The following is a 17,702-nucleotide window of genomic DNA, read 5'->3' as shown; positions in this document are numbered from 1 at the left end:
AGTTTTGCTCGACTATGATGATGCTTCTGGAGGCAGGACACATGTAATGGCTTACACAACATCAACCTTTGATACGAAGGATATGGCAGTGCTCCCGTAAACCTTCCGGGGCGCTGTGAGCCCCAGAACAAAACCAAATAAACATGACCCTTGCTGTGGCTGACAAGAGAGGATTTATTTATCGACAGCTCTGTTGTCATTAAAGAGTCAATGTAAAATGACACAGACTCAGGGAGATTCTTTGTGTTAAGACCCATCATCCTGGGGCAGAACAAAAAGAAGAAAATATCTGTTCTGGATGTGCAGGATTCATCTTCATCCATCTATTTTCAATGGGAACTGTTTGTGTTACAGACTGGAAACTTCTAGAGATGTATGGAGAGCAGCATAGCCAGGGAGCTGTGTATAAAATACATGTACTTTGGTATTGTCAGTCAGATCTCTTGGAATTTTCTACTTTAGGAGAAAAAGCTTGAGTCTTTTAATGTTATTCTTTGATGGGAAGGGACAAGAACAGGTATGTGGGGGAAGACACTGGAATAACCATCAACCTAATCTGTTAATGCTTATTCGTGGAAATGTTCCCACCAAAGCATGAGCAGGACTGTGTCTATCCAAAGGAGGTCCTCACCTCCTTCTCAGACTTTTGTGTCATGTTCAAGGATGGGATCACGTTAATCCAGGAAGCAGCCAGGGAAGGGATTTGTCTGCACAGGAAACATGGAAGACAACACTAAGAACACCTCTTCCAGACAATGATGTTGCGAGGGGACACACTGGCTTTGCCACACAGGGTGTTTGGAGGACAGTGCTGTTGTCCTCAGAGCAGCCGGTGCAGGGACTGCAGGTCAGGCAGCCTCCGTGTTCCCTGGGCAAACTGGTCAGCTCGACGGGTGGCAGCAACATCCACAACTGGGAAAAGCACCAGTGATGAAAGGAACCTTCAGGCTGCGTTTCCCACTGCTGCTTCCACTACTGGAGCTGCCCCAGTGAAGGCAAACTGGGAAACAGAGCTACAGGGGATTGTAGGCATGGGCCCACGCTGCCAACCTAACGATGTGCAGAGAACTGCAGGCTGACAAACTTCTGCTGTTAGTTGTCCTCTCCATAAAACACATCTTGTACACAATCATTAAAATTTCCACTTATTGCAACGGCGACCCAGTTATTCCTTCCTTACAGGGGACGAACGTTTCTGTACTGAGGTAATTTAATACAAACAGTAGGGGGGAAATCAGGAATCTATGGCAGAGTATTACCCAAGTTATAAAAGCAGTTTATTACTCTATTGTGTGTCTAAAATTTCTGGACCATTGTAGCAGATGTATTTTATAGAGAAATGACAACACATTTTAATGAAATCCAGGTTTAGATTCTGGCAACGTTTCTTCCTTAATTTTACATTTTGTAATCGAGTCTACTACCTCACCAGGAAAAATCAGTAGAATATTTAGTACATCTCGCCATCACACCTTCACGTGTATTTGTACAGAGAAGAAAATAACTCTACATAACATACCAGGGCTTCCTTTTTCTTCACTTGAAACTGAATTCTGTCTTCCTCTGCTGACAATTACAAGTTCCAGTTTGTTCTGGTCTCTTCCAGGTGAAACTCGAGCAGTCGTTACAATTTTTGCCGGACCTCTCTTGCACAACACACACTCTGTTGTTGATTTACATTGCAGTTTTGCACTGGGACGGCCTGAAGTGCTGCAGAGCTGCTCTCCAGCTCCCTCCTCACACCGCCTGGGACTCGGGCAGGGTCACATCCTGCATCCCTTATCGGTGCCCGCTGTGGGGAGCGGCACCCTAAGGAAAAAACCTGAAGAGCCCCACTGTTCCCAGTTCCCGTGCCCAGGCACGTGCCCGTGCCCCGTCGCGGAACAAAGGAGTACTGTGGACGTCTTTCTGAATCCCTTGCATACCCAGACACATCAGATACAATTTAGCTGCCTGGTATTAGTTTGCCTCTGCTGACTATGGAAAAATCACAGTTTTTAAAAAAATATTATAGTTCAGTCAAATGTGTGATCCTTCTGATGACTTTAGAAAGAAGAAGAAAACATGCTTGTAATCTATACACAAGTAGTAGATTCACAGAATCACAGAATGTTAGGGATTGGAAGGGACCTCAGAGGATCATCTAGTCCAATCCCCCTGCCGGAGCAGGACCACCTAGATCAGATCACACAAGAACGCATCCAGGCAGGTTTTGAACATCTCCAGAGAAGGAGACTCCACAACCTCTCTGGGCAGCCTGTTCCAGTGCTCTGTTACCCTTACTGGGAAGTTCTTCCTCATGTTTAGGTGGAACCTCCTATGTTCCAGCTTATATCCATTTCCCCTTGTCCTATCATTGGATGCCAGTGAGAAAAGCCTGGCTCCACCCTCATGACAGTCAACCTTTACATATTTATAAACATTAATGAGGTCCCCCCTCAGTCTCCTCTTCTCCAAGCTAAAGAGACCCAGCTCCCTCAGCCTTTCCTCACAAGGGAGATGCTCCACTCCCTTCATCATCTTTGTGGCCCTGCACTGGAGTCTCTCAAGCAGTTCCTCCCAGGCAGTCAGGTCTTGGTGCTGCTGAATTGGGGTACGGCCTCAGGGTCTATTCATGCTTTACACGTACAGCACAGCGAGCCCTTCCACACACTGTGGCCAACAGCCCACTCCCACACTGACTCCTTCGCCTGCTGGCTCACGTGCAAGCTGAACAGGACCGCAGGAGCCCAGCAGTTACGGTGCATTTTGTGAGCCCAAATCATCCCAATTCAAAACAGGACAATGAACAGGAAGCGAAGCTTTAATGAAAACAGTATTATTTTCTAGCAGCACTACAGGCTTCTTGAAATCTACACTAACTTTGGTACAAAATGCAGGAAATTGAAACACTTATAACAAAATCTACTGCACATGAAGCATTCCTAACACAAACCAGATCTGTGATGTTACCGTGACACAAAATGTAGGAAATGCCAGCAATCATATCTGCAAAGAAGATGTGACAGTGTTCCTACACCACCTGTTAAAGCCAGTTTGCAGTAGAAGCTCCATCCAATTTGAGACTCTGCTCGGTGGGCAGATTGTGAGGATACCTGAAAAGACCATTGTGCTGTGGCCAGAACAGGGTAGTTGAATCTTCCACAACCAAGATAAAGGTCAAGTCCTCTCTCAAACAAGCTTTATGGGATACACATACAACCATGAAAAATTAAGGAGTGGTATGTAGTCCTGGCTGGGAAGAACTCACAAATGCACCCAACAAGCCAGAACTCCCGGGCACTCTGGGAACCAGAAAACAGCATGCTGCGAAGAGTGAAGCTAATTCAGCTTCTTTGAACTGAGATTCAATATTCTTACGGGTCTGAAATGTTCAGAGTTCCTTGTTCCAGTCATCTGTTATAATTTTTCTAGTGTCTTGGAAGTTTACCTCAATGGTTGATATCCCAGGCCCAGCTGCACCATTCCTTTCTGTATCTTCCCAAGAACACTTTTTATTTACTATCTTCTCTTCTGTTCTCTAAGTCACCCAATATCAACTGCTCCTTTTGTTTTTCCCTTTCAATCACAAGTTACTTAGGGTAAGCATTTCATGGGCCAACATGCTTTTCTCTAACTGGCTGAGGCAGCTTTGCACTTCTACCACTCCTCTTGCACCAGGTCTAGCAACATGGAACCAGTCTAGAAAGCATCAAATGCAATAAACCGACACAAAACCAGCCTCCAACTGGATAGTTTTATCTTAAATTAGGGTATTGAACTTGTTCTTGGAAGCACCTAGCAATGGCCACACCTGGCAGAAGGGAGGGAAAAAACCCTCACATGACTGAGAGTAAGGACAGGCAGTGGTGAGCGAAATTCCCATCCTTCGGCACGAGCTGTTAGACTAACTCAGGTACACGCGGGACCTCAGCCTAAACTGGTGGGAATTCAGTTTACCGTGTTATGCAGTCCCGGTTACAGATCACATACTGCATTTTCATTTCCAAATAATTTCCAACTTTCTCTTCCAAATACATAAACTAAGATTTTAGACTGAAAATAAATTGTGACTGGTCACAAATAATAAATTAAGTCATGCTTGAATTTACTTAAAACTCAAGCACACTAGGTCATTTTCCACATAAAGCACTCAAAAAGTTCTAACAGAAGGGACTGCTTAGATTTGTAACAGAACTGTGCTTTATTTGTTACAGCTGTTCCTTTATGATACCTGATCCTAGACATAAATTCCTTTGTTTTGGAAATGGCAGTTCACATACGATATGGAGCCCAAACCGTGTATTATCAGGGCAGATATAATTAACTTTAGCAGCATAATAAACTGTATCGTTGCCTGGGAAATCAAATCCTGCAAATGGTGGCGAGGCTGAGTCATTCCCTTTGGTAATAAAATGATGGCATGCTATAACTTAATGTAGATTAGGAGCTGTACAATACCATCCAGGCTACCACAAAAGGAAGTTAATAAAACCCGAGGGTGAACTCTAATAGGCTGTTGGTTCTCTTATCTTGTATTAGGTATGCCGTAAATCAACATTTTACATCAAATGCTCTTGGTTATATTAGAGGTGAACTGCAAGAGCTTTTTTTCCTTTTTATAGTATGGACTCATAACCCTTTTTCTTCTTTATGGTGTATACAGAAACCTCGTAAGTGAATATTTTTTAATTTTTTTTTCTACATAATTTTTAATAGATAATACATTGGAAACATGTATCTACAGTGTTTGGAAACGTGACATCAAGCCACCACATCGCCCTTAGAGCACAGGTACTTCAACAGTTTTAACGCCTTAAAAAGCATATGCTTTTTTCACGGTGCAGAATTTATTGTATTTGTTCCTCTCTGATACTAGACTTATACTTGGGAAAGCGGCCCAATACGGATGTAAATTCACCCTGAACCTCCTTATTCACAGAAGCACTGTGGAACGAGAGCCCCGAGATGCAGCTTCAGCAGCACATAGTTCTGTGCTATACTCTGCTGCAAGTATGAGCAGAAAATTGTATGAGCAGCATAGGAACAGGGTAATACTACAGCATCAAACATAGCCTAATGGGATGGTTAAGGAATGAGAGCATCTGTCATACGAGGACAGGCTGAAAAAGCTGAGACTGTTCAGCCTTGAGAGATACAACTCAGGGGGATCCTATCACTGTGTATAAATACCTGACGGGGTGAATAAGGACGACTAACTCAGGCTTCTCAGCAGTGGCCAGTGACAGGACCAGAGCACATGGGCACATACTGCGATAGCAGAAATGTAATTTAAACATAAGAAGAAAAGTAAACCACTTTTTTTTTTTCTTTAACTGTGAGGTTACTGGAGCAGGTTTCCTAGACAGATCTCCATCCTTAGACACACTCAAAACTCACCCAGTCCCAGCCCTGAGCAACTGGCCCTGCTGATCCTGCTTTGACAAGGGGTTTGGACCAGGCAGTCTCCTCCAGGGCTCCCTTCCAGCCTCAGCAATTTTATGAGTCTCCGATATTTGCTTATTTTGCACCTGCAAGCACATACATTTCTGCATCATTTTACAGAAAAAAAATATTTTATTCTTGAAGTGACAAATAAATTCACAGCACTTGAGGAAATAGTGTGTCAGTACTGTGAAAACAAATGAAGAATCTCTCCCCTCATTCTAGTATGAATAACAAACAACCCTCAACATTAAAAGTTATCACATCAGAAACACAGATATCTCTCCTACTTATTTTGTAAGACACAACCACAGACTCAAATTTAACCTAATACAAGATTCTATTCTTGGAAAAACAAGACCATAAATGGAAAGCATATGCATTTGAGTTTTCTCTGAATGTAATATTAAGGGAAGCTAAATTCTAAAGATGATTAACCCCTTTCTAATTTATTTTAATCTACTGCTAGTTATAGTGGTTGATTGTATTATTTACCTACATTAGTCATCTGTTTAAATCTCTCTCCATACAGAAAGGTTTTTTTTCCAAGAGGCAGTAATATCAGTAGCTTATTAAAAGCTTTTCCAAGCATTAGAAAACACAGGCAATGATCCAGAGAGCATGTGGGCATAGCACTGAGCCGAAGGAGCGAAGCCCACGGCAGCACACCCTGACCCAGGCCTGACAACTCGGAGCTTGAAGAGTGCGATACTCCGCTCAGATCAGCGACTCCATCCCAGATGTTTACACGTGTTAGGAAGACCCAGGGAAAGACCTTTCAGGCAACTACTACTCATCACGCTGCCCCGGGATCAGGCAGCAGCCAGACCGCAGCCAGCACAGCCCCGGCCACAACCGGGTCCCCGCACCGGCCTCGGGCAGCCCGCCCAGGAGCAGCTGCCAGCCGCGCGCTCTCGCAAGTCGCCGCTCGGTGGCGGTGCGCGGGCGGGCCAGGGCCCCGAGAGCGGGCGGGAGGCTGCGAGCCTCCCCCGGGCGGCGCCGACCGCCCTCTCCTCTCCCTCAGGCCCCGATGGGGCAGGGGGCCGCGCAGGTGCAGCCCGCGGCGGTGGGGCAGCCCGCGGCCACGCCTCCTCCGCTCCCGCAAACCACCGCTCGGCCCGGCGGCCGCTCACCCAGCCCAGCCCCACCCCGCTCCGCCCCGCTCCGGCCAGCGCGGCCCCCGCCACAGGGCCGCCCTCCGCCTTCCTGCACCGCCCACGCGCATGCGCCCCGCCCCCTCCTCCGCCTCACCGGGGCCTGCGCGCGCCCCGCCCCTCCCTCCTCTCGCGAGACCTGAGGCGCCCGGCGCGACATCCGGGACTACTGGCTGTTTGCGCGGCCGGGCGAGATGGCGGTGGAGTCGCGCGTCACGCAGGAGGAGATTAAGAAGGAGCCGGAGAAGCCGATCGACCGGGAAAAGGTGCTGGGGGTGGTGCCGTGCGCCCTCTTACTGGGCGAGGCGGGTGTGAGGGCGGTGTGTGGCGACGCAGCGAGGCCCCGGGCGGGGGGGGGCGGTTGGGACGGCGGGCGCTCCCTCATCCTCGTCCCGCTCTGCCCCGCAGACGTGCCCGCTGCTGCTCCGCGTCTTCACCACCAACAACGGGCGGCACCACCGCATGGACGAGTTCTCCCGCGGCAACGTGCCCTCCAGCGAGCTGCAGATCTACACCTGGTGAGTGCGCGGCGGCGGTCGGGCCTGCCCGCCCGGCCCGCGGGCAGGGGGCGAGCGGGGCCCCTGCGGGGGCTGCGCCGGGCGGTGTCGGGGGCTCGCCTGGCCTGAGCTCCTCGTCTGACGCTCCGCTGCCAGAGGGAGGGAGTTCCGTAGGCCTTGTTTAAAGCAGGAAGCGTGGGGAGGCTTCCGCGGGGGCAGTTGTGCGCTCCGTGCGGCGGCGGCCCCAAGGGGGGAGGCCGAGGCGGCGGCCACCGAAATACGGCGCTTCTGTCCGTGAGAGCGCAACTTCAGCCAAGTGCTGATCGCTGCGTGCCGAAACTCCCTGCGGCTGAATGGGCCCGTCACCGGGGCACGTACAGAGGCTTGTGGTGTGGCATATCTTGGGTCATCACAAGGAATCTGTTCAGCGCAGAGGTTCTTCTTTCATATTTGCACTGGACACTTCAAATTTGACATCTTCTAGGCCAGGAATAGAGGATAACTTTGCATCCAAAATATTGAGTGTTGTTTCAAGTTGTTGGATACGGAGAGAGAGTGCTGACAGTTTCTCTTCACAAACAGTAGAAAAGCGGTTGAGAAACTGCACTGTGTGAACCACAAACTGGTTTAGAAACGCTACACTTCTTTTCTGTTGAATAGCAGGAACCTTGGTGAGGTCAATGCCGGAACCCACAATGGGCAGCCCGTTCTCGGCCATCCCCGCGGGGCCGGGACAGCGGGCAGCCCTGCTCCCGCCGCGCCCGGAAGGCGCCGCGCCTGTCCTGCTCCGGCAGGGGGATTGGACTAAATGATCGTTTGGGGTCCCTTCCAATCCCTTACATTCTGTGATTCTTCTTTAACCAGTGTTTGAATTTTGTTCCAACAGCCCGTTTTTTTCAGTAGAAGTAGTTGTCCCGGGAGGCTTGAACTGTTGTGTGAGTGGTATGTTGGTTTTAAGTCAGAGCGTCTTGAGGGTGGAGTAGTGTGTTTCTTCTTGTCCGGTCAGGTAGTAATGCATTAACAGAGGTGCTTTTAATTGCTTTCAAATTTAGTTTGAAGATCTGCTTTCGTCTGTGTTGCAAGCACGTTAGGTTTTGTTTATGGTATTTTGAAGAATGCTTTTGAAAGTCAGTTATGCTACTTTTTAAGCCTTGTCTTTTCTTCAGGGTTTCTGTTGGGGTTATAACTTGTATGTTGTGTATGGCTGAATAAATCCATTTTTGTGACTAGCAAAGCGTGCAGTTCTAATTCACTTCTTAATGGGTTTTATGGACTCAGTCCAGGCTTTTGATGATGTCTGGGCTGTTTGTCATCTGCAGAAGTCAGAATGGGCATTGTCTGTCAAAACACTGCTCTTTGGTTGCTTGAAGCTTGGAGTAAGTGTACAGTCTGTATAATTAGAGTCACTTTAGTTGCAATGATTGAGTCCTTTTGTTCTTGAAATTCTAGAAACGAGCTTTTAGCCCTGGTCTGGTTGAAGGCTGGAAAAAGGAGGAGTGTTTCCTCTTAGAGCAGAAATGGAAATCTTGATGGAAGTGAAAAACTTTTCACTTTTTTTTGCTTTTATTTCTACATTTCCTCTAGTATTCTAGAAGCTATTTTAACATAGACACCAACTTAGGTGAGAGGACATTGACAGTGTTTGTTCTATAAATGCATTAAAAAAAAAAGTTATCTGCTGTTTAAATAGTAACTCTTTTGAGAGCCTGGAAAAGCAGATGCTGAAACATATGCAGAGGTGCAGAGGTAACATCACAGTAAATTAGAAGCCATAGAACCATGTTCGCACTAGACCAGGTACTTCCGGTGTACAGTAGGTGGTGAATTCTCCCAGGTGTTATAATCAGTAACTAGAGCAGCTTCTTGTCACTTGATCGTTGGATCAAAACATGTTGTTTGGAATGCCGTGTAGTTGTGAAATAAGTGTAGCTGAAATGTAGGATCTTACTCATCTTCAGGTATTGACAGGAAGCATGCAAAGGCAAGGAAATATATTGCTACAACTTAACCAGACATTGATTCCATCTTCAGCAGGGGTTGGGAAGATTTTTATTGTTGTTGCTTTTGAGAACATGAACCGCTTGGGTTTGTTTAATCTAGGATGGACGCAACTCTGAAAGAGCTGACCAGCTTAGTGAAAGAAGTCTACCCGGAAGCACGGAAGAAGGGCACGCACTTCAATTTTGCAATTGTTTTTACAGATCTCAAGAGGCCTGGATATAGGTAAATGGCATTTCTTCTCCAGGTTAATAGAAGACTTCAGGCACTGGAGCAGTAAATTATTTTTCATTAACAGATTTTTGAAGTCCAGAACCCACATACCAAATTTCTGAAGTTCTTGATAACAGACTGTATGATGACCACTACAAACTCTAGATTTTGCTTGGTAGCCATCACTGTTAATGTATTCCCAAAACAATGAGCCTGTGTGCTTGGCAACCAACCAGAACATGGACGTACAGCTTGAGATGAAGCTTTGTTTCTGGTGATGCCAGGCGTGGTAGGTCTTGGATCTGAGAATGCATTTGAGTTGTAGCAGTGATCTTGTTGCAGATAACCATCTTCAAAAATGGTATGAGCTAACCTTTGTCAGCAACCAGTGGATATATCCTGCTCTGTAATCTGTGAGGTCTTGCTCTGTGTGTGTATGGAAGGGGGCAAGGGGTTCTCTCTGGTATTTAACTTGATGTGGTAGAAGGTTCCCCCACCCCTTTGCCCCATCAGAGAGAGGATTCAGTGTGGCTTTTGGTCCACCTGCTACTGGATGGAAAAAAACAGCATGTGCGTACATAGCTAAATGCTACGTACAGTGCAGAGCATGGCATGGGAGGGTGGTCATGACATGATGCAGTTCCTGTTTTGGACGTGTGGAGAGATTTGCCCCCGATAACTAACTTGCCTTTCCTCTCCTGTGTGCAGGGTGAAGGAGATCGGCAGTACCATGTCGGGCAGGAAGGGCACAGATGATTCCATGACATTGCAGTCTCAGAAATTCCAGATAGGAGACTACTTGGATATAGCAATTACTCCTCCAAATCGTGCGCCACCCCCATCAAGCCGCATGAGACCATACTAAACTATTACTGCTTTGTATGATTACATCTTCTGTTTATTCCTACTTGCTGTTCTAAAGCAGGCTTGTTTTTTTGCTTTTGTTGCTAAGCAGGAACACCTGAAGACAAAGCTAAGCATCAGAAATGAAAGTTAACTTTTAAACCTTAACTTTTAGTTCATTTGTTTAGAAGAAACACTTAATCTTTAGCAGTGCCATCATCCTATCCCTGATTGTTATAGTTTGAACAGTAAGTCAGTGTGTCCAGTGTTTCAAGATGTCCATAAAATACGACCGGAAGGATTACAGGTGTTCTGTAGTTCTGTCTTGTTTGGAATAAAGATTGATGTTATTAATCTTTGTGATAGTGTGGTGGTGGTTGTTTTAGTATTTTTTTAAAGTGGGTTTCTGCAGAATATCTTAGAAGTCTGCTTTTAAGCAGAAGTTGAGATCGGAAGGAGGGCCAAAGCCTTTTTCTGATAACTTCTGGGCTCAATGAGTAGAGGTGTGTGGCCTAATGCACCTTGAATTTAGGTATATATATCTCCTTGAAATTAGGATTTGTTAAACCACGGCTGGCTGGATTTTGGAGGATGAGCAGGTGAGCTGTGTGGTCCCAGGCAGGTAAGCTCAGTGTTACTCTCCCTGCTGATGTAGTTGTGCTGACAGGGAAAGTCGGAGATGAGCCTGACCTGCAGGGGAGTGAGGGGAGCCAGGGCAGATTGCTGTGGCTTCCAGAGGCTGCTCCATCTTGTGCCAAGATGACGACAGTCCACAGATTGGCAGTGGTCTCAGTGACACCAGAATATCCCAGGATACTGAGGGGAGCTGCTGGCCTTACCAGAGGAAGACATGGTTCAGTACACTTGGATGTCATCCTCACTGGAGTTCTGAAGGAACTAGTGTTGTCTTTAAAAACGGAAGGTATAAACCTGTCTTTGAAGGTCTTGCTTTTCTTAGAACAGTGCTCTCCAAACTTCTTTTGATCACACCCCCCTATCAGTAAAAAATCTTTGAACATGCACCCTAAAAATGGATTATTTACAAATTATATACATCTACTACTGCACTAATGTTATGTGCATTTTAAAACTACACAAAAATAGCAGTGAAAAAAGAAAGGTGAAATAGTTTTAAAAGCTTTGAAATTGTATTTGTTAATGGTACAAAACCTGTTTTCTTCCTGCACCCCGCTTGTGTGTGCACCACTTTGGAGACTCTCTAAGAGTCTTTGGCTTGTCCCGCACGCTCTCCTTTGGAAGATGGGAATATCTGCAGAGACCTGGCCAGAAGAAATGCACTGTTTCCAGATGGAGGTTGAGCAAGGAGCACGCGGAACTATTTCCTAATGAAAACACAACCTGCCCAGAGATGCTCTTGCCTGCGGTTCAGATGAGCAGGTCTGTGCTCTGGCAACATGTGTGGGAGTCCTGGCCCTGACCACTAGTTTTTCTTCTTGGCCAAGGGAGCGTGCAGGGTGGAGGCAGGCTGGCTCAAACACCTAGATCTTCTGGGCTGGTGACCACAAGCAATATATTGTCAGTGTACACTGACCAAGAGGACAACACCCAATTTTGGCTTCCAGAACTTAAGGTGAATAGTGTAGTCTCTTTCCCATAGTTGTCTCAATGTAATGAATACATCCAATTTTGGACCCTACACTGACAAGTCGGAGCTGGGTAAATCTCACAGCTTAGCCCTCAAGTAAGATGACTTTCACGAAGACTTGCAGCTTGTTTTGAGCGCCAGTTTCTCATTTCACTGTAACCCTTGAGTGTCAGGGCAAAGCCAAGGAGCTGTGAGGTATCAAAGGTCAAGGCTGTTCTGTGTTAGAAGGTACCGAGGAAGGTGAAGGTTGTTAGGGGTGTCTAGTAGCCACCTTCTAGAACCTCAGAATAGAGGAAGGGGTAGCTAAGGAGTCTCAGCTGTCCATGGGGAAGCTGGAAGGCTGGTCTGCCTGATGGATGCTACTCTCTGGGAAGCAGCTGCTGCTGCCTGGTACCTTCTTGAGGAGCAGGAGAAAGAAAGGGTGACCCATTTCCCAGCAAATCAGCACAACCCCAGAAGATGAGGCCCATGGCTCCCCACAGCTCAGTGCTTGCCAGCTTCTTCTGTCAGTACAGGAGGTGATCTTGAGACACGCAGGTGCCTCTGGTCTTACAGCATGTTCCAGCTGTCCCGGGCTGCATGACTGCTGCCTGACCCCGAGCATCTAGCTGGTCTGGAGAAAGCCAGGTGCTTGTTTTCTGCACGTCGTGTCCTGTGTGCTGAGAGAAAGGCAGGAGTAGGAGAAGTAGAAGCCATAGCTGCTCCTTAGGGCCTTCATCTTCCTCGCTTAAGGCCTCAGCAGAGCAGAGGCTAAGACCTAGTGAGTGTTCCTGCCTGCTGAGGACGAGGCGTGCCTGCTTTCAGGAGATGTGGTTTTCTCTTCCTCTCTCTCATGTGCACTCTCACTCCCTCACTTTCTCCAGTTGCAGTATAGCCTGAGGGGTTTAAGGAGAGCATGGTTCATGCTCTCCTGTCCCCTCTCTCTGGCTGCTTAGTTAGGGAGCTGCAATTTCAGCTGTAATGAACGAGCCTCATTTGCAGCATCACCTGCATCCCAGTCACCTCTTCTCCTAAGACAAGATGTTGAAAAATACTCCCTACCCTTTTTTAAAGAGAGGTCGGGAAAAGACAATATAAACGGTGCTTTATAAAGGACTGTGAGCCTGGAAGTGGCAATGGAGCTGATCTTGTGTGGCCAGGGGTGGGATGGTGGTGATGTTTTGCCAGGGCAGTTATCTCTGGTTCAAGGTGGAGGCACTCTGGGATACTGCTGCAGTGTGGAGCCCAAGTTTTGTAACAGCTCAGTGACTCCTGTGTCACCAGGGGCAGGTTGGTCAGGACTTCTGCCACCTGCGTACTGGGTTGTGGTCAGCAGATCAGTCATCTGGTTTTTGACACGTTATAGACCTGGGCAGACAGAAAAGAGAGGACCACTGCTAAGTGGCCTGCTTGCCACCATGCTGCAAAATGAGGTGAGTCCAGCAGTAAACCAGCATGTACTTATAGAATTGCACAGCCTCCCACCAAAGGCAAGGACAGCCCCTGCTGTTAGAGGTACACAGGAGTACAGCCATTTCCTCATTTTTGTGTCCTGGTTTTTTGCTTTGAATGCCTTTAAGGGTAATTCTCAAAAATTAAACGTAGTCAATATATGCAGCAAGTGAGCCTGGGTCTGTGACTCAGCTGCTCTGGGAGGTGGCCTGGCTTTGCTGCTGGAATGAGAGGCATGGCCCAGTGCATACCCAGCCTGGGGCAGGTCTTCACACATTTCAGAGAAAAAGAGGAACAATCTATCGCTTTATCTTTGGCAGCCCATGAAGCAAAATCACCAGGAAATGGAACATGCAGAACTGCCTTCCATAGCAAATCCTTCAGCTTGAGTGCTTAGGTGTGGAGTTCACCTTCACATGACTCCCATGGAAGTATAAACCTCAGCTGACCTCATCCCCAGCTGCTTTGGGCTAAATGTCTCTCTAGAAAGAGATGTGCCCTTGACCACTTGCACTTCACACAGAAAGGTAATGCAGAAGTGAAGAGCGTTCAACTTTTTGTACTTTTACGAGAAAAGACACTTGAGAAATCAGTGCAGTGCGTGTTCCTACATCAAAAATGCACTATGCCATCAAGGCAAACAGCAGCAGCTTTGAACTCAGACACTGGGACACAGTCAGCAGTTCTGAGAGCAGATAGCGCCAGGGTACAGCCATCCAGATGTTCCAAGACGTGGAATGGTAAGGGACAGTTGTCACCTGTGGAGCTCCTACTGCACAGGAGGGAATTTACTCACAGTAACGAGCTTGTGTGTCTCTCTCAAAGCAACTATAAAAGCTGAGAAAAGATGTCAGTCCCTAAAAGCGAAAAATATGAACAGCACTGTGGTTTGGGAAATTAAAACACAGTCTCAAAACTCAACAGCTGAGCAATCGCATATGCTCAGGAAACAGTCGTAGACAACACTACATCCAGAGATGTCAATCCACAGGACTTGCTTTGTATGCAGCAATTGCATGAGGAATTTTTGTCCCTTATCAAGACAGCTGGGTGAGATGCATTTTTTTTCCATTTTTCTTTTTGGATGCTTAAAGCCCTAACAGACAACAACTCCCTTTCATCTTTTCACTTTCATCAGCAACCACCCCTTCAAAGCTCTTTTTATCTCCCACCTGCATAAGGTGAAGAACCAGGATGATAGTTTTCACGAAAGGTTTCCTGACGTCATTTCTTAGAGGTAAACCCCATGCACAGCACTGCACTTAGCAGGCAGCTCTCACTCCCTGCCCAGGCCCCTCCAGGGATACCACACCTACTCTCTCCCCCATGTAGGTGACCCTCCAGGTCTCACCTTGTCCCTGTCCTTCCTGAGAGGGGCTCGGTTTTTCTCTGCCTTTAACCAGTGACAAACACTTAGGCCACCCATGCAGGTCTCCAGCTCTCAGTAGCAGCTTCCACAGGCTGCTCTGCTCCCATAGATGTGGCTTCAGATTCCATGTTCCTTCTGGTGTGCCTTTCCTGCTTGTCCAGGTTTGATTTGTCCTGAAGGACTCTCTGCTCTGCCTCCCCAAGCAAACCTGGTTCTTAGAACTATTTTTCTCCCCTCATTTTGTTCACCTAAATAACATTTTTTTCAATCTAATAAACAAAAAAAAGTGTATTGAAAATGCTATTTTTTTTTCCACACCAAGAAACACCCCCCCATTACCTTGTTACACCTTACCTAAATCTTGCTGCTGCTGTTGATCATTAGCCAGGCTTTCATGTAACACAGCAGGGGGGTTGGGGAGAGATCCCTCTTGACATGCTCAGGCCTTAAACTAAGGGCTCCGTTTTCACAGTCCCTCTCCGATTCCACCACACCTCCACTACAGGTTCACGCATGTGTGTGTACACACCGACGTACCTATGCACAGGAACAGAGCACAGCCGCAGAAGAGCAGCTGTTTCCTTCCCTGAGATGGCAGCAGGACTCTTACAAAACCTTTTCCGCAGTGCGTTTGGGAGCAGCTGGCTGTGTCCATGGTGGAGAAGCTGGTGTCTGGGTTAATTGCCTCCGTAGTTCAGCAGCGAGGACAAGGTTTGCACACACTGTCAATAACCTGGGCTGCATCAAACACGCTCCTCACTCCACAACTGCCTTCTCCATCTGACCGGAGCAGGTTGAAGACTTAAGTTTTGCTTTACGGCTCTGGAAAAAAGCAAAAAGTCATGATACAACCAGAAAACATTAAGCATTATCAGTAAGTCCTCACTCTTACTATGGAAAGCATGGAAAAATGAGAAGGTTTCAGAAACCCTGTTGTGTCAGAACACATGAACATCAGCAGCCATAGTTATGTTCAACAGAGCCATGCTGTGAGTAATGTGACAGCTAAGATGCCACCCGCCAAAACCAAGCGATACGATTACCTGGTGCTCTCGTCTTAGCCCTTACGCCCAGGCATTACAGCAGGTCGGCGGGGTCAATAAAAGCTGTCAGTCCCTCTGGCAGAACAGGACACTGAGGAACGTCAATTGCAAAACGCTCCTGTTGTGTGGTGTACAGCCGGCACCGTGCCTGGCCACAGCAACCTGTTGGCCATACGGAGGTGCTGGGCTGCCATACTGGGGCAAGCTGCTGGATAAAAAATGGCTAAGGGCTGGGGTCAGAGGGGCTGGGGTCCTCAGGACTGTCCCTGGAGTATTTCCAGTCTTGCAGAACTGACAGGCTTTAGTGGAGACATCCTGGCCCAAAAACTCACTCGACCTCTTCAACGCTAAGTGAGAAAATCTAGTGAACACTGGAAGTGACAGCTTCAAGGGCACCTCTGGGTGAGCTCCTCAGTGCTGGCTGAGGCATGAACTCCCCATCCCATGCTTCAGGCAAACATGAGTTAGCGTCTTCAGGCTTGGAGGTCTTTAACAAGGGCCTGAAATCTGCACCTGCCCCAGGCAACCTCGCTGTGTATGCTGTTTGAATCCAAGTATTCCTTTTGTGAGTCCTCAGGTCCTCAGTGCACATTTGGGAGAAGACCTGCCACCACTCCGTTGCTGAGAAAGAGGTAGGAGCAAGTACAGCTGACCCTTCTAATCTTCTGCTGAGGCCTTCTAGCTGAAGGCCACAAAGCACATACTTTGCTCTTGTGAGATCCCACCTGGAGTACTGCGTTCAGCTCTGGGGATCCCAACACAAGAAGGACATGGAGCTGCTGGAGCAGTTCCAGAGGAGGGCCAAGAAGATAATCCGAGGACTGGATCACCTCTCCTCTGAGGACAGACTGAGAGAGTTGGGGTTGTTCAGCCTGGAGAAGGCTCTAGGAAGACCTTCTAGCAGCCTTCCAGGACCAAAAAGGGGCCTACAAGAAAGCTGGAGAGGGACTTTTTGCAAGAGCTTATAGTGATAGGACAAGGGGCAACATGTTTAAACTGAAAGAGGAGAGATTTCCATTAGATCTAAGGAAGAAATTTTTTACAATGAGGATGGTGAGGCACTGAAACAGATTGCCCGGAGAAGTTGTGGATGCCTCATCCCTGGCAGTGTTCAAGACCAGGTTGGATGAGGCTTTGAGCAATCTGACCTAGTGGAGGATGTCCCTGCCCATGGCAGAGGGGTTGCAACTAGATGATCATTAGGGTCCCTTCCAACCCAAACCATTTTATGATTCTATGAATATATCCCAGGCTTCAGAGGACAAGAAGGGAGACTCTCAACAGTGGTTCCAGGTAGGGCATTTGAAGAACAGCACCCAGGGACCCAGGAGTCCTGCAGCCAACACCCTTCACTACCTGCCTTCTCAGCTGGGGCTGCACACCCTTCCACAGCGCTTGCCTAGCTCAGGGCCTGCTGGTGAGCATGCCACACTCCTGCTGCCTTTGGTTTGAGAACTGCACTGGAGAGCCGGAGGCTTGTTTGACAGGGAGAAGTGTAGCAGGTGCATTTGAAAGTACTGAAGGTCTGAAATACAGTCCCACCAGCACTACAACAGCCTACGTGGCCATGAACGCACCACACCACCCAGCACCCGTAGGGCCATCTTCCAAAGGTGAGGTTTGCCATAGCAGCTGTGTCACCTCCAGCCTAATTCACACACAACCACCCAAGCAGCTGTCTCAGGGAGGGTTCAGGAGCAGGATTGATGGGTGGTGGGGTGAAGAAGAGGAACTGCTTCAGCTGCCATGGAAGTTCACATGGAATAACAGCCTCAGGAAACCTCACCAAAGCCCCGAACAGCTTAACTTGCCAGTGAAGGATGCTCTGGCTCCCACTCCCCCTGCCATTTCCTTTCTCTTGCCTCAACACCCATCAGTGCCTTTGCAGGTGAGGAGAGATTTGGGTCAGCGTGCAGCCTGTGAATAATTTAACCTTGGAAAACAACAATTAGTTCCTGGTGGCTGGGCAAGCAGGAACGGATTCTCGTGCAGCCACGACTGCAGTGACGCAATGGAGGGTGTGGGACCTGCAGCTGGAGGAGAGGAAAGGCGGGACTGTGCAGCAAGGCCTTGGATTGGTTTACAACAATTGTGTAAGCAATCACTAGGGAGCGTAACTGCAGG

General features: G+C 47.8%; 1 protein-coding gene across 1 annotated transcript; it reads left to right on the top strand.

The window, feature by feature from the left end:
* Positions 1-6,731: 6,731 nt before the first annotated feature.
* SAP18 (Sin3A associated protein 18) lies at positions 6,732-10,488 on the top strand. Its single transcript, XM_086613382.1, has 4 exons — positions 6,732-6,844; positions 6,987-7,096; positions 9,176-9,298; positions 9,995-10,488. The coding sequence occupies exons 1-4, from the start codon at positions 6,773-6,775 to the stop codon at positions 10,149-10,151; spliced, it is 462 nt and encodes a 153-aa protein (XP_086469508.1). The 5' UTR covers positions 6,732-6,772; the 3' UTR covers positions 10,152-10,488.
* Positions 10,489-17,702: the final 7,214 nt, after the last annotated feature.

This window comes from Tauraco erythrolophus, chromosome 1 (genome assembly GCF_009769465.1).
Source record: "Tauraco erythrolophus isolate bTauEry1 chromosome 1, bTauEry1.pri, whole genome shotgun sequence".
Taxonomy (NCBI): Eukaryota; Metazoa; Chordata; class Aves; order Musophagiformes; family Musophagidae; genus Tauraco; species Tauraco erythrolophus.
This window is presented reverse-complemented; position numbering and strand designations above follow the sequence as displayed.